Source organism: Odocoileus virginianus, chromosome 27 (assembly GCF_023699985.2).
Source record: "Odocoileus virginianus isolate 20LAN1187 ecotype Illinois chromosome 27, Ovbor_1.2, whole genome shotgun sequence".
Classification (NCBI taxonomy): Eukaryota; Metazoa; Chordata; class Mammalia; order Artiodactyla; family Cervidae; genus Odocoileus; species Odocoileus virginianus.
Window position 1 is genome coordinate 34,782,943 of NC_069700.1, and position 20,563 is coordinate 34,803,505.

The window sequence follows — 20,563 nt, forward strand, 5'->3', positions numbered from 1 at the left end:
AAAGAGTTGCTCATTATAGAAGTGAACAGTAGATGTCACTGCATCTCCACTTACTACGGCTCTGGCTCAGTTTATTTGGATACAACCAAGTTCTTAATATAGCTTCCAAATCACTAATCTTAAATCACGTATTTATGGCTGACAATTAAGATCCCCTTCCTCAGATATAGAATTGAAAATTGAGAACAAACATAACCCAGGGGAGTTTTCTTCAATTTCCTTCTTAGTGTATTTGTTCTAGGCTTATATATTATTTATACAGTAGTCCCCCACTTATCTATGGGGGGGATATGTTCTGAGATCTCTAGTATGGATTCTGAAACCACAGACAGCATTGAACCCTATATATACTGTTTTTCCCTGTACGTACCTAACTGTGATAAACAGTTAAGATAATATACTGTAATAGGTTATGTGAATGTAGTCTCTCTTTCAAAATAGCTTATTGTCCAAATTTAACACCTTTTCCATCTTACCAAAGCACTTATCACTCGTTATGGCCCTCACTTTTGCAGTTTTAAGTGTGACAGCAAAACTAGCATGAGTTTGCTTTTTCCTTCACAGTTTCATGATTAGAAGATTTGTTACTGTAAGTCTTAGCAACCTCAGTGTATGGTTTTGCTTTTCTTTTCTTACTCAGTTGAAAACTTTTCACCTTTTCAGTTGAAGCACGTTATGACTTCTGTTTTGGCATATCTGAATTGGCCAGCATCAGTACTTTTGCGCTTTGGGGCCATTATTAAGTGCCATAAGGGTTACTTGAGTACAAGTACTTGCTGACAAGGAAAGGAAAATAAAGAACTGAATTATGACCAAAAGTCATACAATGCATCTTTCAAAACAAACCTCTTACGGTTTGAGTGTAGATGGTGCAGTTTCCATATATGACAGAAAGGCGAAGTTGGTGTTAACTTGAATTATTTTAGAAAGCCTGAGGCATACTGAATTTGATTTCTGTTGAACATGTTGAGTCACTCAGTCGTGTCCAACTCTTTGCAACCCCATGGACTGCATCACGCCAGGCTTCCCTGTCCATCACCATCTCCTGGAGTTTGCCCAAATTCATGCCCATTGAATCAGTGATGCCATTCAACCATCTCATCCTCTGTTGTCCTTTTCTCCTCCTGCCGTCAATCTTTCCCAGCATCAGGGTCTTTTCCAATGATTCAGCTCTTCACATCAAGTGGCCAAAGTATTGGAGCTTCAGCTTTAGCATCAGTCCTTTCAATGAATATTCAAGGTTGATTTCCTTTATCATTGATTGGTTTGATCTCCTTGTAGTCCAAGGGACGGACTCTCAAGAGTCCTTCAGAACCACAGTTTGAAAGCATCAATTCTTCAGTGCTCAGCCTTCTTTATAAACCAACTCGTAGATGGTGAAAATAGCCAGGGTGATATCTGTTCTCATATGTCAGGGTCAGTGCTGGCTTCCTCCTGGTAGAACTGTTAATAGTTACCTCGTTTACTCTAAGTTGTCCTAGTTTGGACAATACGTGGTCACTCTAAATTGCCCAGTGGTGGTTAATAAGTTGCAGTTCTAGTCATTATAGGCACTTCTTTATTTTTTTTAATAAACTCAAGAGTTATGCCTGCCCTGAGTTTTCTGAGTTAAATCTACAAAACAAAGCAAAACCCATGAGCTTGTAATTGTGGAAATATTGCCTTTGGGTTTGTACATATATGGTTATGCATCAAAATCAACTAGGGACCTTTTTACAAATAGTTTCATGGGTCTCAACCACAGACCTCTACTGATTTTGTACCAGAGTTTGAACTTGACATTACTAAAAATGTAGAACTGCTTGCAATGCAAATGTAATAGATTATTCTGTCAGCAAGCTTCTAAACTAGCATGTAGAGGAACATTTCTTTGTGTGGTTTGGGTGGTATTTGGGGTTCTCTGTGATGGCTGCTTTGGGCCTTGAGGGTATGCCGGGCGTTGACATGAGTTGCCTTTTTGTTTCAGATGTCATCTGGGTCATTCTCAGTGTGGAAGTGGGTGGACTTTTAGGAGTCACGCAGCAGCTGTCATCTTTTGAAACGGAGTTCAACACACAGCCACATCGCAAGGTAGAAGGAAACTTCAACCCGTTTGCCTCTCCCCAAAAGAACCGACAATCAGATGAAAACAACTTAAAAGACCCTGGGGGTTCCGAGTTCGACTCGATCAGCAAAATCACATGGGCTCCTGCTCCTGACCAAACCGAGCAAGATGAGAATAGACCCTCAGAGAACTCTGTAAATCTGTCCCCCAGCAGTCACGCAAACAACTTATCAGTAGTGACTTACAGTAAGGTAGGTGCCCTCGGAGAAGAGGAGAAGGGGTAGGTGGTGGGCGTTGGGATTTGTGATACCCCTTCTGGCAGACCTAGAAGCCTAGAATGTTCTTTAAGACTGCTTAGCTCTCCTGCCAATGCAATAGCACAAAAACCTACCCCTTCTCCCCTCCCCCCCTCCCCATCTCCAGGTCCTGTGGGTGTTAACTCCTCCATCCACATTTTATAAATACTGCTGTCTCTCTGCTCTGGTTTGGGTGTTGAAAGAACAGAGTTCTTTACCTTTAGCATTTAAAAAAAAAAAAAAGAAAGTCAAAATATCACCAGGCATTCTTCCAGTGTGAATGTGTACTAAATGTAGAGCAATAACACACCTTTGCAATTTGTTCCTACTGTGTTTTTTTTTGGTTTTTGGTAGAGTGTTTTTCCTGAAGAAAAAGACAGACTTAATTATTTATCCTATATGTTGTTGGGCTTCCACTTTATTTACCTAGTTTCCAAGTCTTGATTATCTTTCCAGTCCCTTGTGGCCTATCTGCCTCCTCACCCACAACCCAGAGTGGCCCAAGTGATATTTTGACTTTTCACGTGTGCAGAATAAGTGAGAGAATTGTTTATTGAGTTAATCATAATTTTAAATATTCTGATTGTTCTAAGACTGTCTTCTGGGTGTTTGATCTCTTGATCTGTTTCTCTATGCTTGCTGACTACACAGCGCCTTCCATATTCTGCTAAGGGTGATGACGGTTCCTGGTTGTTTTTGGTTGGTTGAATAAAGCCCTGTGCTGCTGAGAGCTAACTGTTGTAGGTGATTTGTGTGACAGAGCCTGTGAGCACTGCTGTTCCTTCTTTGATTAATAATGTGATGCATTAGGCTTAGCCTCCCACTTCGTATAACTGTTAAGTCTTTGCTTGGTTCATGTTGGCATTCACCCTCAATATTTTAAAAATAAAATTGATCCTTATTTGAGGGACAGCTTGCTCTGTTTTAAGAATGGCATTTTTCTGATCTGTGCTTTATATGTGGTCTACAGCCACAGGCAAATTAAGAAAAGAAACTTGATGATGTGAACTCTTTCTCCACATGGTCTAAAGAGGGACTTCATTGAGTAGAAGTGTAACAAGATTGATTTATTAGTTTGATGGTCATTATAAAGGATTGTGTGGAATCATGTTAGTCATACAGGATATAAGAAGTAAATAGGCGAGGCAATGGCTTATAGTTGAGGAAAGTCTTCACGTCTTAACACTAACAGATTTTTCCTCTAAGTTCCTGTTGCTCCAGATAGCTCTTCCTTAAGTTTAACCCTTCAGGGTGCAGCTGTTGCAGGTGGTACAGGCCCTAGGGCAGGCACGCCCTGTTAGGAGAACTTGGAAGCAGTTGAGCGTGCTGTGAAGATGAGAGTTGCAGGAAGCGGAACCTGCTGCTCCAGGGCTTTCTGTATTGGAGGCCCCTCCACCCAGTCGAGCTCCGTGGCCCGCCCGTCACTGTAGCCTGAAAGGGCTGCTGTTCCTGGCCAGAGCACTGCGCTTGTTTTCCTGGGTTGTGAACCTGTTAATTATTTTTTGATCCTTTATGGCTTTAGGGACTGTTGCCTTTTAAGTCTGTCATTGCCCTGGCCTGGGTGGAGGTGGCGGCTTGTTTCATAAACTCTGTAGGATCATTTAGAAATAGCATTTGCAAGAACCACAGAGAAAAGTTTCTCATTGGAGATGATATGCAAGACTGTTGCCTATAATTGTGTTGAGAATGTGGCACTTGGACCCCAAAGAGAAATCAGAGCCTCCTTTTCTTCTTAAGTGAATCAGAATCTTATTCAGAAAGCACTTGTGTGAGCACTAGCAAGTCCTCCAATAGCATTTCTGGCTAAAATGGAGTCAGCTCTGCCTCTGAGGACTCCTTAGAAATGAGGTAGAGGATAGACCGTCACCAGTAAGGATTTATCGACACATCTGCGCTAACGTACAAATCCGTGTACATTATTGAATATGGAGACGTGAAGGATAGAAGTTATCCCTACTAGCTAGCAGTTCTCAGTACAGTGGGGGAGATGAAAGAGGCATGCCTTTCAGTCCAGGTGAAGTGTGAATTTGGTCAGTAGAGCACCGCACAGTCAAAATGTATGATTTGTGTGCATGGCTGGGGGTTAGTTAAGAAGGCAGAGATAAAGGAGAGAGGGAGCTGGTGTAAAAGCACAGGTTTGGAAAGACAGGGAGGATGATGATAACAGAGCAGTTGCAGTGCTGAAGGAAGAATACTGAGTGAGGGGGTGTGGTTAGGAGTTACGAGTGGGGGAGACGCTCAGTTAGTTGCGCTGTGTTCATTTAGATGAAAAAGTTTGGATAGAATAATTACAAATGGCTCTGAAAAGAATTGGGACTGTAGTTAAGTGGATATCTTCAAGCAGGGATCATTCCTATTTCTAAACATTTGTGTTTGGCTTAAGAATATAGATTTATTTATTTATAAGGCAAGACTCTTTAAGGTTCTGAAGGGGTATACTTGACCAAGTGATGAGATCAAGTAGAGACTAGAGTTATTTTTTAATCATTCCTGTGTGCCAGGTATGCTGCCAAGTGCTTTAGATGTATTATCTCATATTTTGATAAGAAAACGAAAGCTCTGAGGGGCTGACTGGCCCCAGTATCACACAGCTGGTGAGGGACAGAGCTGGGATTCCAATCCAGGTGCCACATTACTGAAGGTATTAGTAGGTGAACCTGGGCTTTGCTTAGATCATCCTTTGTTTTGTTTTTCCTGTGATCAGAAGCATTAACTGAGTCAATGACAAGTGTCATCAAGGTGTGAAAGACACAGAACTTGAAGTGAGAGGCTCTAAAGTAAACTGGGGGTTGCCTGTGGCATTTTTTTTTTTTGATGGGGGTGGGGGAGTTCCTCTATTTGTTGAGTCTTTACAGTAAGTGATTTCTTTTTTTTAGTTGATAAAAATAAAAACTTTTTACTCTCAGGGTGCACCAACCATGTGGTGTTAATAATAAATAGCTCCCTTTTATTTATGAATGAGTGGAAAGACTGAGCTAGCCCCCTCGAAATATAGAGTTAGAGCAGGGGTGTTCAGTTCACCCCAGGTATCATCTTTATTGGGTAGATAGGCAGAGGACCTTGTGCCCTGGTATCAGGGATCACTGAGTTGGCAATAGATTTGATTTACTCTAAAGAAATTCCCTGCCTTGCCTGAAGGCTGGAGAGAGCATGATGCTCTGGGAAGCCCATAACCACAGTTTTAGGAGACCGGTCCAGTTTCCTGCTGCTTCCATAGTTACAGTTTAACTTGCTAAGGTTGGTAGGATGAGATGAAAAGATTGCTCCATGCACCTTCTGTGAGGGCTGAGTAGATAACATAATGGCACATCTGTCAGTGCCAGGAGCTGGACACCCCGGGATCCCTTCCCCTACCTCCCTTGAGTAATCCAAGCTCTCTGGACCCAGCGCTGTGTGCTGTGGGGAGGGAGTCAGGGAGCTCTGGGTGGGAACATCTGTCCTAGCTTCATCCCTCAACATCCAGAGGGGCTGGGCCCTCCCTGTGTGAGAACTGTCAGAGGGAGTCAGAAAAGTGAGTAAGTATATGCTGACCTGCTCCAGGGATTCATAAATCTGACTGCTTTTGTTAAAAATTGGCTGGCCTCTTTGTTAGCTCAGTTGTGGCTGACCTGTCCCAGGTGAACAGGCAGACCAAGTATTGGTGCTGTTTTAATGAACCCTTTTACTTGATTCGCTCAAGAGCCTGTGAGGACAAACAGTCACACTGTTGACTCAAGGCTACTCTTGCCATGCGTTCTAACGGTGACTCATCTCTGGAGGCCGGGGTAGCTTCTATTTGGACAGTGTTAGATAGTAGCAGAAAACAATCTATAGAGGTACGGAATGAGAAAATAAACCCTGTTGAAATTAGATACCTCTTTTTCTTACTTACTAGTAATTTTTAAAATTTCTCAGTGTTTTTTAAGAAGGGCCTTACAGAGGAGTAAGGTACAAACCAAATGGTCTTATTCAGGGTAGCTGGAAGTATGACTGTGACTGGCCAAAGCCCAGGGCCTACTCTCAGGACAGCCCAGGTGCTGCTTCCTTCCTCTAGCAGTTGAGTATGATTCACATTGGAGGAGCTGAAAAGAATCTCAGATTCATTTATTCATTTTGTTACTTGGACTATACCTCTTATTTTGTATTTGTTCTTTTTTTTTTTTTTTTTTTAATGTTTGGAGCTGCTGTTTGTCATATACTCCTCCTTTAAACTGATTGCAGCCTGAACCACTGTTATTACTTCCGCCAAGTGCTGGTTCAGAAGGAGAAACGTGTTATTATCTTTGGGGGAGGTTCCTCGTGCTCTTCGAGCGTCAGCCACTGCCGAGTGCCATCTGCCCTGCCTGCCCACAATTTCCACCTGCTCCTCTTCCTCTCTCTCTGACAATCGCCCTTTAGTATATCTTGGATCTGGAGCTGAAAAAGTTAGTCAGCTTTTATTATATCAGAAATCACCTTTCTTCTAACCTACCGCAAGGAAGAGCTCATTTTTCTCTGCTTAGGTGAGGGTTTAGAAACGTAGGCAGAGGATGAGATGGTTAGATAGCATCACTGACTCAGTGGACATGAATCTGAGAAAACTCCAGGAGATATGAAGGACAGGGAGGCCTGGCGTGCTACAGTCCATGGGGTCATAAAGAGTCAGACACAACTTAGCCACTGAACAAAAACAGGAGGTTATAGGGAGAAGTTTAGAAAAGGCAAATCTGCTTTATGGGCCTGAGGATGTAATGGCTTGTGGATCTTATTATCTACACAGTCCAGTCAGTGTAACATAATAATAAGAAATGATTTAATGGAAGTGGGCCCAACATTTGCTCGGTTCAGAGGGCACTGAATTGGACCCACAGGCTGGTGGTTGGTGTCCTTAGCTGGACTGCTGGCAGTGGAGGGCAGCACGTCCTTCCCGCTGCCTCATGCTCGGGTGCAGCCCCTTTCCCTGAGAGGCATAAAGATGGCGCAAAGAAGCTGAAAGGAAAACTGTGTCACTTGATGTTCTGTCCAGCTGTGTTCTCCTGTCGAGGGACAGCTAGCAGAAACATGCACCCACCCCCTCCCCTGTGGGGGCCAGTGTGGTAATCAGTTATATAAACTCGTTGAGCCCTTAACTCTGCCAGGCACTGTGTGGAGGACTTTTTTAATTTAATTTTTGTTAAAATTATCAGTGTACATAGTATAAGGAGCTAAGTAGTTCTACCAAGTTTATTATAAAAACACCAGTCACCTCCCTGCCTCCTAGCCCCCAGAGGCAGAGGCAGAGGCAGCAGTCTGACATCCGTTTCTTTTAGTCCACACAACAGGGCCATGATACAGGCTCTGTCATTATCCCTGTTTACAACTGCTGAGACTTAAGGTACACAGGTTCCATGACCTGCCCAAGTTTGTGCAGCTCGAAAGTGGTAAAACCAGGATATGAACAGAACCAGTTCTTTTCGACTCCTGAGTCTGCTTTCTTGACCAACTATTGCCTTGCTTCCTAGTTACAAGTAGTATTCAAGTACATATTTTCATTGGCTGAGCTTACATCTGTGGACTTGGGATAGCATGCTTTCTGTGGTACACTGCTACATTTCAAATGAGAATCAAGCCAATTATTGACCAGATATTATGTGACTTCTCTACTGCTAAACCCCTCTCTCTCCACAAGCTGCTATCTCTGGCAGCTACAGAAATCAGCCTCTCTCTCCAGCCTCCATAAAGGGAAACGATTCCCTGGTACCGCATGGTCACTTGGGTATAGATGTTTGGTGACACTGAAATTTCCTTTAACTCACTTTTGTGACAGCAGCACCTTGTCTGTATTCCTTGACTGTGGCCAGAAGATACAGTCTAGAGTTTTTTTCATTTTCCTGTAATGAATCTAAAATCTTCCTTTGAACATAATATTTTAAAGCTAGAACATGCTTAGGGCTGTCTTACTCCCTTTAAAGCCAGATTTTGTTTCTGCAAAGGCTATCTGGACAATGAATATTTTACAGTTAGTATGAGCCCTGAAGTGGAAGTTTACATGGTTTGTTCAAGACCACAGTGGGTAAGAGAAGGTAGAAGGAGGGGAAGTTGCAGGATGGAAACCAGATCGTGGAAGGATTTGTGAAGCTTGGCTTCAAAAGCTTGGGCTTTTGCCCTGAGGGGCAGAGGTTGGAACCAGTAAAGGAGTTTGAGCAGAGGGGTGATGTGTTCTGACTTCATGTAGTGAAAGATCAGTGTCTGACACTCATGTGGAGAGTAAAGGACAAGGATAGAAGCAGGGGACCAGTGGGGAAGTTGGTGCAATCATGTGGATAAAGAGAATGGGCACTTTGTGCCAGAGTGGTAGCCAGATAGGTTGGAGCAGTGATCTGTGTCTGGGTCTGCTTTATTAGCTAGAACGAACAGGATTTGCTAATGAGTTGGAAGCGTGGTGTAAGGGGGAATAAACAATGACAACAAGATTTTGGCCTGAGCAAATGAAAAGGTGGAATTGCTGTACATGGAGAGAGGAAAGGCTGTGGGAGAGGTAGGGAGAGATCAGGAATTCCACTTGGAATACATTGGAGATTTCTATAAACATCCAAATGGAGGTATCAGGGAGGCTGTTGTGCATCCAAATTGGTAATATGGTTTAGGAGAAAGGGTTTGGTGGAGATACATATTTGGAGTCATTTCATATGGATGATATCTAACACTGTGAGCCTGGTTGCAGTCCGCAAAATGATGAGTCTGTGTTGAGCAGGGTTCTCTCAGCCAGCCGATTTAGACTACTGGCATTTTAGGTCAGATGAGCCTTCTTTTGTTGCAGGGTGGTGCAGATCGTATGCAGTCTAAGATGTTCAGTAACATCCCTGACTTTTACCCACTGGAAGCCAATAGCACCTCCCTGGCCCCAAGTGTAACAACCAGTAAGGAAGTTGTCACTGACTTGCTCATATTCACTTGCTCAAATGACTTGCTCAGATTGGGGGTGGGCAGTGGGCTGGAACTCAGGGAACCCAGTTTGAGTCTTATGTTCTAGACTACGTTATGCTGAGGCCTGCTGGCAGGAAGGAAAGTTTGTTTGCTGTTCTCTGAAGGTAGTCTCTACACTTAATGTCAGGTGGTAGAGACCTTGTTCATCTTCAGGAGCACAAAAGAATTCATAGCCAAGGAGAAAGCAGTGCCCAGCAACTGAGGAAGCTGACCCAGTTTGCTGGCAGATTAGCACATTTTGTACAGAAGAGGTTTGCTAGGAAACTCTGGTTTAATGATATTAAGATGACTCCCTTCTGAGAGCCCAGAAGAACCTGTAAAGTCCTCCCACCCTTGCTGGTGTTTGCATTGGAATGGGTCATGTGTGCATTTTAAAAATAAATTAAGCAAACACCATGAGCCTTAGAAAAAGTCTTTTGTTGTTTGTAACATTACTACTTGAGAATAAAAAGTTACCTCCAGGAACTTTCCCTTTTGTACCTCAACAGCTTCAAAGCTGAACGTTCGCTCTATCTTCTGTGCTTTGAGGCTCTGAGCATTGTTTTAGGCTGAGCTGACACCTGGACAGTCTTGTAACTGAAACAGAGCTAGTGTTCCTGTATTTTTACTTCACTTGTAAGGATGTATTCTTTTCCCTGTACTCCGAATTTAGCATTTTAATTTCTGATGAAAATTCTCAGAGTGGAACTTTCTCAATTTACAGCTTCAAAGAGATAAGTTTAATTCAGAAATGTGCGGATGTGTGCCGTGCAGGTGTTCTCACCCAAGTCTGCCCCGACTCCAGCAGGACCAGGTGCATAATGTGAGATCCAGGGCGGCTGTACGTCAGGGGGACCGTGTGGGCTTCCTTAGAGCTCTACTCAGGGAGACCCTTGTCAAAACTGTGGACATTGACCTGCAGAAGCTTGAATGTCCAAGGTCTTGGGCTTTTTGCTATAATTTCACCACCTAAGGGCAAGTCAGAACTAACAGGGAGCTTTGGTATTTAGTCAGTAAGGGACATGTCCTCGGTTGCTCTGCCTGTGTTAATCCTTCCTAATCTTCGAAGAATTTACTCTCTGATTACATAAATGTGACTCTCTCAGAGGAAAGAATGAGACCAGTAAAGATGGAGTATATTGAGTTTTGAGTGCTCTTGAATTTGAAGGAAGGAGAAGGCAATGAGGTTTGGGAATAGCCGGGAAACTGATATCTTGATGAATGATAGATTCATACTGAAACTTCCATGGTGGTCCAGTGGTCAGCACTCTGTACTTGCATTGCAGGGGCCTGAGTTCCATCCCTGGTCAGGGAACTGAGATCCCACATGCCGTGCAGTGTGACCCCCTCCCCCCCAAAAAAGAAAGTAAAATGATAGATTCAAACTGATTTGGAGGAAAAAGGAACCACATGCAGGAAGGCCCAGAGGCATTCACAGGCAGTGTTCCTGGGACACCAGCCAGCCTGACTGTGCTGAGTGAGGTGTGCCTAAAGAGGGTGGGGTGAATTTTGGAGGACAGCCTTTGAAAGCCAAGCAAAGGAGAGTTCACCTTTAATGTGAAAGGAAACAAGAGCGCCCACAATGCTTTTGAGCAGGGAAGTGGCAAGATGAAGCCAAGTATGGCTGAAGGAGAGACTGTTTATTCTCCCTCAGCCAGTGTTGTCCCGGGTAGGGGAGGTGATGCTGTGAATCCACTGTGAGAGAGGCCGGGGAGTACTGGGGCTTGAATGGAGACTGTGAGAGGAGGTGGGGCTGGGCCGGCAGCCTCACCCCATGCCTCAGGGCTCCCGCGGGATGGTACCAGTGGCCACGTGGCGGGGAACATGGGTAAGCTTTCCCTCCTTTTAGGTGTCCTCCCCAGTGAGACTCTTATCACGTCTTTCTTCCTTTCTAGGAATCTCCTGTACCCTAGGAGATGGCCATGAGTGAGCCCTCTGTCTGCCAGCATGTCACCTGGATTCTAGCACACTTGCTAGTACATGATATCTTGGGGGTTAGAATTTCAAATAGTAAATAGCCTTTTCTGAAGTCTTTAATGAAAGGGGAAGTCGAACTTAGCCAATATCCTTTATCTCCTTGTAGGATTTTCAGTAATACAGTTTCATTCACAGTGATGTTTGAGTTTTATTCTTTATGGTGATTTTCTTGATCTGTCAGGAAGTAGGTGAAGGCTCTGAAAGCTTGGTCCTAGCTTGGGAGGATGAATGACAGAGGAAGAATGAGGGATGCATGATGGAAGGAATGGGTGGGTGGGTAGAGGGAGGATGGAGAAGGTCCCCAGCAGGATTGTAGAAGTTAGTTAAGAGCAACAGAAAAACTGTCTTATCAAGGTAAGTATAAAAAATGCTATACAGGGCTTTTAAAACACCAGTTCACCATGCTTAAAACTGAGTTAAGCTTTTAAGCACAACTTTGACGCAGAAGGCTGTGAACTGAGCCTGTCCCATGAGCAGTTTTCATGCATAAACGTACATTTGTTTTCTTTTCTTTGGCTGAGTCTCACACTTGTCTTCAGCCACTGCATCAAATACATCTTTGAAATTTTGAGGACTGTCACATGATTGTGGCTTGAACACCAAGGTTAAAGTGTCCACAGAAGTTCCCATCATGCTGGTCTGGCCCTACTGTCCTGCCAGCGAGCTGCCTCGAGTGGTCAGCACCTCTTGAGGGAAAGGCCTTGCTTTGTGTGCTCCTGAGAGAGGAGTCCTCGCTGCGCTGCCCATTGCTGCAGTACAGACTTGACTTCTAATTAACGAGAGACGGATAGCTTCCATCAGGGCTTGATGAGTCTCTGGCCTTCACCAGCCAAGCCAGCCCCGTGACAGGGCCTCCCTGCAGCTGATCTGCAGTGCAGGATCAGAACAGAACTCAGTACTAAACCGTGTATTCTTCTGTGTTTGCATTCAGGGCACATAAGCAATACAAAAGAAGTGCTAGGTGGCAAAACGTTGACTAGGGCTGGCCAAGGAGAGAGAGAGGAGGGCCCAGTGGTGTTATCTGATGCTGCTATCAGTACACACTGCGAGAGCGTGCTATTTCACAGCCGTGCAGCAAACACTCTTGCCTTTTTATTAACCAGCATGAACCTTTTTATTTATTTAAATCAAATCACAAATAAAATAAAGACAGGTATGTGAAAGTTTTTGTGTTGTGATGCTTTATCTAAACCAGCTCTCATATAGAAAGAGTAACCCCAAAAGCCCTCATAAGACATCCTTGTTTCATTAGGAATTTTAATCTTTTTTTCTCCCCTGGAAGGTTAAACAGATGGCTCAGCAATGCAGAGTATTCCACAGTTCATTCATTCATTTTACTGACACCTGGGTCTTAACTGTATGCCAGGCACAAATAAGTGGCAGAAACAGGTTCTACCATCTTGAAAGGGCAACTTTCTCTTCTAATAGCATGATCTTCCTACTGATAAACATCAATAAGTATTCCAGCTGAAACAAAGCTAGTTTCCTGGGGTTTTTGGTTCTCCTTTTTAGAAAAGTTATTTTGATTTCTGTGTAATTTTAGTAAGAATTTAAAGATATTGTAGGTGCCCATTCACATAAAATCAGTGAAAACCAAATCACTGATTTTATCAACCATTGTGAAAAACAAATCATAGAGATAGTTTTATTTTTAGTTTTGCTTTGAGCCCAGGCCCACAAGTACTAGATCTTAAATTGTCCTTTCAGAAGATTGTGATGAATGAAACTGAGCTTGTCTGTTTATGTCTACAAGTGTTCTCTTTTAAAAATATTTTAGGAGGTTAGCCAAATTTTGGCTCACAATGGTTATTACCTTTCAGAAGCACAGTCCAGCTGGCCTGAGGCCAGAGTCTCTTCCCAGATGCCCACGAGCAAGGAGGCCCCTCCGTCTTAGCTGGCTAGTGTGGGCCTCAAGCGGTTTAAGGGGACTCACCTGCCCATGGCCAGTAGAATTGAGGTCCCAGGGCTCACAGCCATGACAGTGTTCATCGCAAAGCTTAGGGAAGACTGAAGCAAACAGGCAGCACCTCAACACCTGTGGACCTAAAGTCTGCCATTCCTTCGTCAGGAACGCTTTCTGGTCCCTTCGCAGATGTGGGGCCTCTCCCAAGAAATGCAGCCCTTGAAAAGCCATTTCTGTGTAAGTTGGTCCTGGGGGTTTTTAGACCTTGAGAGGCAGATAGAGGAGTTCTTCTCTGGGTTTTGTCATTCACACCCTCTATTAGTATGCCTAAATCTGGCCTTGCTGCTAGTGATGTGGGGAGAGATGAATCCTCATAGAGAGGAGGGTAACTTGCATCAAACTCAGTGAGCTTTGTAATCATGCTGTGATGACCTCCTTCTCTGCTTGTTGGAGTTTAACTCTGGGCTCTGTGATACCATCTGATGCATCCATCCCTTGATCTGTTTTCCTTATTAGTGGCACAGAGGCTGTAGAGGAGATGTCAGGGATGCCAGGCTAATGAAAATATTTGGCATTTGCTTTTCCCAGGGGTAACAAGTTGAAGAGCCGCTAGGTCTCAGGAGAGAGGGAACACTTACCTATATTGCCAAACCCTTTTAGACTGGCGTTGGAGACATTAGCCACCAGAACCTGTTACACGGGGTCTTGGAACTCCATTGGAACCTGAAATGTGGATGGGGCTCTCGATTCGAATATATCTCCATCCCACTCTTAGGAAAGGCACTTCCTGCTCGGCCTTCTGCCATCGGACACCCTGGACAAGCTGTTCTTGGAATCTCCGCCAGGCTTCTCCTCTGTGACTGGGGTTGCGTTGCTGTGTTCTGTGACCCACTTGTGATGCCTGTAATCCTGCATGTGGGGAATCTAGATGATCAAGTAGTTTTGAAATAGACTCAGCTCCCTCTCTCTTCCTTGAAGCGATAGTAGTTAATCTGGGGGGGAGGGAAGATAGAGCTTTTTCTTCAAACCATGTTTTTGCACCAATTAAACGTCAACAACTCCAATATGCCATTCTCTGGATGAAAGGCAATTAGGTGGCATTTTTCTTTCCACAAGGCATACAGCACCTCAGTCAGTAAATAGGGGGTCAACAATAATTCTTAATCTAAGCTAGTTAAATACCACACTGCATATTCTAAGGACCAGAGTCTTCAGGTGGAGATCTGAAAATGCCTGTATCTATACTCCTCTCTCTGCCACTTTATCTGTAATTAGTAACGTGCGACCACTCCTTGGCAAAGTCATCAACTCCCTTCTCCAAACATTCCAGACAAGTCACAGGGCTAGTGCTTGCTTTATAAAGGCCCACATGAAGTGTGTGAAGCTTCCGTCTAGAAAGTAGTCTAATTTAGGGTAAAAGGGAAAAAAAATTCACAGAAGATGAAAGCGTGTGTGCTTTTCAGGGTTTCTTCTCTCTGTGCATGCTTTCCTGCATGAAGCCCTTTGAGCCTTGTGTTGGTTCTAAATCTTATGGGGATCTACGCCTTTGTCATTCTCCTAGGATTGTTGTTCATGAGTGAACATTGTCCGGAAGTACTGAGGGCAGCGTGTTTTAAGCTTCTTTAATTTCCACCTCTGGGGCGTGTGACCCTCCAGCCAAGCCCCACACCATGAGGTCTGAGAGCCCTTTGCTCCTCCTGCCCACACTTGACCAAGTGGATGGGTCTGTGACCACCGAGGTGGTGACAGCCTGCTGGCAGCACAGTGAATTGGGGACTGGCAGACATGGCATTTTAACCACCACTGCTCCGCTCACCAGCTCTGTGCTCTCAGTCAGGTTACTGCCTCACTTCTGTGAGCTTGGAGAGCATGCTTAGCCCAGTTTATCTGTGTGAAAATTCAGGAGAACATTTTCACCTGCTCCAGCAGCACCCGGCACATAGCTGATGCTATATCGTTGTTGGCCTGTCTGTCCCCCATTTTCACTTCTTCGGCAGTACCATCAGGCAGCTCGAGCCCTGTATCTGATCTCTTGAGGCTTTTTATGGGGGAGGAAATAAAAAGACAAAAAGCAATTTCAGTGTTTTCCACTGGGGGATTAAAAAAACCCCGAAAACTAAAAACTTGAATATCATGTTCCTTACTCTTGGCAGCTTTGACCTCTGGTCTAAATAAGCATGATCAAAGAACTTTTTTTTTTTCCTTAGAATATTTGTTTTCAGCCTCTTGAGTTAGGTACTTTGAGTCAGCTCCTAGGACCTTAAATCTGTAAGTTTAAAGGAGCAGTCTGAGATCCTTTTAGGGGAAGGGACTTTACTCAGGGCCACTTGAAGAGCTAAGCGGAAAAGCCAGGACCTGAACCTAGATCTCCTCCTGCTTCTGTGGAACCCGCCGCCCACCGCCTTGGGAACAAGTGCGAGCTATGCGTCTCAAGCTAACTGCTCCCAGGGAGCCCCCCTCTCTGGGACCTAGAAGGCTGTGATCAGATGGGTGCATGACCTGGATGCGTGTGTCCCCAAGTTGGGTGGCTGTTTAAAATCTTGGTATAGAGGACTTCCCCAGTAGTCAGGCTCCACCTTTCAATGCAGGGAGCACAGGTTCAGTCCCTGGTTGGGGAATTAAGATCCCACATGCCGTACCATGTGACCAAAAACAACAACAACAAGAAAAACTTGGTTTGTAAAGGCCAATATTTTCATGACTTAAAAGGGTCTGATGCTCCAGGTTGTAGTCTGAGAAATGCCTGTCTTCTAGTTATTAATTCAGTAGTACTTCCTGGGCGCCGACAAGAGCTGCTCAGGGACAGGTGTGCTGGAAAGATGGCATCAAACAAAAAGGGATTCTGTTCTGATCATTGGCAGCCCTGCAAGCATGCACTTTTTTGCTTTTTTTCCCAAAGGAAAGTGTCATTTTTAAAAAGAAAATCAGATTCTAACCATCCACGTCTTTAACAAGCTAATGGTCCAAGGGCCCTGCTGCTTCTGAGTCAGCTTGGGGTTGTCAGACCTTTCGTGAGGCTCGTTCCCAGTTACCTTTGCCTGCCCAGGTCTTGGCATTGACCAGGTCTCTTCAAGGTGCATGCTCCAGGGAGCGGTGGAGTGGGGAGGCTCAGAACATCCTCCAGCGAATTCATTCAGCTGTTTTGGGGTTGTCACCTCTTGGTGTCTCATTCTTAACATAAGGGAAAAGTGAGACTGTGGTGCTTTCTCCACCAGCCAAGCAGCAGAGAAAATGCCTTTGGGAATTTGGAACAAACCTTATCATCACATGGCCAGGGAGAGGCAATGTGAAGAGAATAAAGATCAGACCTGGGCTTGGCTCTGGGCTCTGCCCTTTACTACCTACATGACTTTGAACAAATCTCCTCATGTTTGCAGTCAGATGGGCATCGGTCAGATGGGTATAACAACACTCACCTGGCCTTTGGGGTGAGAGGTAAAGACAATGTATGCCAAGCCCCTGCTGCCATGCCTTTCCTAGGTGCCTGCTGGACGGCTACTGTTTCTACTCCAGTGTCTGTGGTGTTGATATATGTGTGTGTCATCAGCCCACAATAGCCTACATCTGAGTTAAGGTGCAGAAAGTGGTGTCCGAGGATCTTTAGCAGAGATGTAAGGCGTTGTCTAGATGGAAGGAAGCCTTTGTGACCTGGGTGGAGGGAAATTGGTTCCAGTTGATGTAGAAGTTGAGAGATGAGGAGTCTGCCCACCAGCCTCCGCTCTCTTGGATGTGCTTGAGGGATGACACTCTGCACCTCTCACTGCGATCTGTGGCCTCCTGAGGCTTTGCGTGGCAAAGTCAGCCCTCGAGCCGTGTTTGTGCCTCGGGGCTCCCTTCTGGCTCACTGGGAACTGTGGGCTCTTTTACTTGGGTTGGTTGTCTCATTGTCCCTGCTGTGTCTGCCACCACTGACTGTGTTCACTCTCTTCCAGGGGCTCCACGGGCCTTACCCCTTCGGCCAGTCTTAAACGGGTGTCAGCAAGAAGAAAAACTAACAAAAGACAGAAGGCTTGACTCTGGGGGGGGAGGGCAAGGGGTTCCTCTGGATTGCAGACCACATCGCACGGACCCCTGGCTCTGACCCCCGTCCTGAAAGAAGAGGAAGACGCAGAAAAGACTAGTTTTGAGTAAACTCAGTGTGCATGTGTGAATGCCGAGTCGCAGGAGTGGTGTTGAGGCTACCAAGAAGAGATCCATGCAGCCACTTTGGGCTTTGTTTGTTAGGTGTCAGTCTAACAAGTCACTAGGTTGCTTGGGAAGGAACAGAAAAAAATGTTTAAATGGGGGAAAAAAGCCATCTTTTTAAACAAAAATTATTTTGCCTACAGACAGGTTGTAGTTTTGAGCACATGTTAATTTTTTCCCCTCTTTCCCAACTTTTTTTTTTTTTTTTTTTTTTTTTTTAGATAAAGGATAACATGCTGTTTATAGAATAGCTGCTTGCTCTGGAAGCGATTCAGGTTAAAAGCTGGCGTGGCCTGCTCGGGGACCGTGCGGGTTGGCGCCGCAGGGGGACACCTGCCGCGCCTCCTGACTCCTCGAGTCTCTGACCCCCCGTTTGTTTTTAATGGCGCCAGCCAGTGAATTACCATGCTTTTCCTCCTCTTTTCTCTTTAATCTTCTGTTGATTTACACCTTTGACATTTGTATGCGTCAGCCCTGTGGCTTGTTACCACCAGAACCTCTCCGAAGACCAGACTTCCCTGTGCGGCCAGCAGCGGAAGCCTGGAGGACAGAGCGCAGGTGACGGAGCTTCTGAGGCCGGGGGGTGTCCGCCTGCACACGCGTGTGACAGCTCAGATCACCTCCGTTCCCGCACCAGCACGCTCATTGCACGCCTTTCTCGGATTCTTGGCACACAGCGACTCCCCATTCACTCTGGGGGCGGTGCCTCTGTGTTGCGTGTGTGCGTGCACCGCATGCGCACGCGCACAGGGTTGGTGCTGCTCCCCAGCGAGCGTGCAGCAGGCGGGGTGGAGGTTCCCGTGCTTCTCTGTTGTCACACAGCTCCCTCCCCCCTTGTCTCCCTGCCGTTGTCCAGTGTGGTGTCTTCGCAGCCTGTTAGCGGAGGCTGGGCTGTTCAGGTATGAAAACGTAGCCCCAGGGAAGGGCCACGCTTACTGACCGCGTGATCTTGGAGACCACGTTTTGCTGGGAATGAAATGACCCCCGCCCCACGCAGGATGCTTAGTGACTAGGAAGAGGCGGACTCGGGACAGCCCAGCGGAGCCCAGGCGGACGGGCGGCTGCTCACAAGAGCGGGTGGCCCCATGGGCGTCCTGTGGGTTCTGAGTAGGCTGGGATGTGGACACCTCCATGGGGAGCTGGAACCAGGCCAGAACAGCTGTCTGCCAAAGATACAAGAATATGCAAAGGCCCTCTTCTCTTCTCAGCCCCTCCTTCCCCGAGTCTTGGTTGGTTTGATAGCCGGGATACGGATCTAGGGTGCGGTTGCTGGGTTGCCTGCCTGTTGCCACGCCGTCCCCCTCCCCGAGGGTGGGAACCGGCAGGGAGGCCAGGTCGATGAGCGCCTGCAAGGGGTCGTATAGCCTGGGTGTGGGTGAGGGTCAGCCTGCCTGTCTGTCTCTGTCTGGGTGTCTGAGTTCCGAACATGTGTGTTGTTCGTGCCTCCTCATCCTCTTCTGAGACTGTTGTTTTTTTAGAAGCTTGACTGTGAGAGAAAAGCTTGTATGAAATTCCCCCAATGCCTCCCTACCCCCCAGATAAAAGGCGGAGTAAACTCTGGTCCACTGGAGAAACCCGAGGGAGGGTGGAGCCAGGGCTCACCTACTCTATGCACACAGAGCACCCCGTTCCCAGCAGAGTAGACGGGAGTCCCTGCCGGGTGCCCAGGCCCCCACAGGCCCGAGCCAGGGGCTCACGATGGCTTTTTGTTTGAGGGCCCTGTCAGGCCCAGACTGCCGCCACCGTTGGTGCCAGCCTCCCGGACGCTGCCGCCCTGGAGTGCACCCCCACCCAGCCCCCTGCTCGCTTGCTGGCATCGCATCTTCAGCTGCCCACACGGGATTGCAGGAGGCTCTACATCCCCTGATTCCCGGCCTCCTGATCTGCCCCACACCAGCCGCCCCCTCCCCTCTTCCCGGGGGAGCTGCCTGCCGTTTGTTACTCAGCATTGACTTCACAGGTCACCGTCGGTGGGTCTGGCCCTGCCAGGGGGCTCCTGCCCCTCCTCTTGCTTCTCGGCAGTCTCACCTGGGAAGGTAATTGTCCCAAGCATGTTGGCTTCCCTCCCAAGAACAAAACCATTTCTGTACACATCTTCGGAGAGGTGGGCTCCTTGCCGAGACCAGAGCCGTGGAGTTGGGGCGGGAGGAGTCCGAGGTCGCCCCAGGACCTGGAGGCCCTTGTACCATCATCTGTCTCCTCTCCCTGATTTGAGTTCCGAGCAAGTCCTGGAGTCCCTCTTCTCCCATCCTGGTGGGGCGGCAGAGGCTGCCTGCTCAGTTCCTCTTGGACTCTTTACCAAATGGCAGGCTGCCTCTGGGCAGGACCACCTGTGTCTCGCAGCCAGGAGGGGAGGTGCCGTCCTTCAGGACCTGAGCCCAGCAAGGGAGGTAGAGGGGCTCAGGCTTGCGAGGAACCTCTCTGTGTGCATGGAGTGAGGTGTGTGTGGGTGTGTGTGCACGTGTGCATGCTTTTTTTCTTTTTGCCATGGGGACAGTTGAATTTGGGGCATTTTTCTACAAGAAACAAGCCTTCTCTCCCCTATCAAGGACTGGCCATAAACTTCAGTCCATCAAAGGCACTTGCAGCCAGAAAAGAACCTCACCAGGACAGCTAGTGTGGCCCCAGGCTGGCCAAGGAGGGAAGAAGGTGTAGGAATGAACACCTCCCCGAATTGAATGTGAGCCCCGGCAGGAGAGGGTGGTGGGGTTGCCAGGCCCCAGAAGTGTAAGCCGGTTCCCCGCCCCGCCCCACCTTTTCTGTTTCCCTGGGTGAGTGCTGGAGCGGCGTAGCTGCTGCCTCCTCCTGGACACTGGCATGTAGCAAGCAAGCTGGGTGGGTGTTCATGGTGGGGCCTCGTGGAGCCTGGGAGGAGATGAAGATGAGGAGGTTTTTCCTTACTGTATAAATGAATATTTGTATGATTAAATTAACACACACCAAAAAAAGAAACAAAAACCCTATTTTCATGTGTGTCAGTGATTTTATTGCGCCCTGAAGTCCCTGTGTAACCTGCTCCGTGACCCTGTAATGTACCAGAAACTCCGTCCAGTGGCTTTCAGGTCCCGCGGCCTCTGGCATGCCTCTGTTGGGCACTGCTGCATCCCCAGCACAGATGTACCGGTTAGTGTGGACCGGCGGTGGTGGGTGGGCGGTGGGCACTGTGGATGCGTGCTGCCTGTCAGGCCCTGCGCGTGGGTGTTAACACCGAGCACCACCAGCCTCTCCTGCTGGAGCAGCAGACAAGGGTGAATT

General features: G+C 46.8%; 1 protein-coding gene across 4 annotated transcripts in view; it reads left to right on the forward strand.

Moving 5' to 3' along the window:
- ILRUN (inflammation and lipid regulator with UBA-like and NBR1-like domains) overlaps positions 1–20,271 on the forward strand; it is a 110,942-nt gene extending 90,671 nt beyond the window's left edge. For 2 of the 4 annotated variants that reach the window (XM_020888702.2, XM_020888701.2), the window contains 2 exons: positions 1,967–2,295; positions 17,056–20,271. In XM_020888702.2, the coding sequence (XP_020744361.1) occupies positions 1,967–2,295; positions 17,056–17,091 (365 nt within the window). In that variant the 3' untranslated portion in view covers positions 17,092–20,271. Of the gene's footprint in view, positions 1–1,966; positions 2,296–11,138 lie in introns of all 4 variants that reach the window. The other 2 variants (XM_020888703.2, XM_070456575.1) reach the window with 2 other exon arrangements.
- The last annotated feature ends 292 nt before the right edge of the window (positions 20,272–20,563 follow it).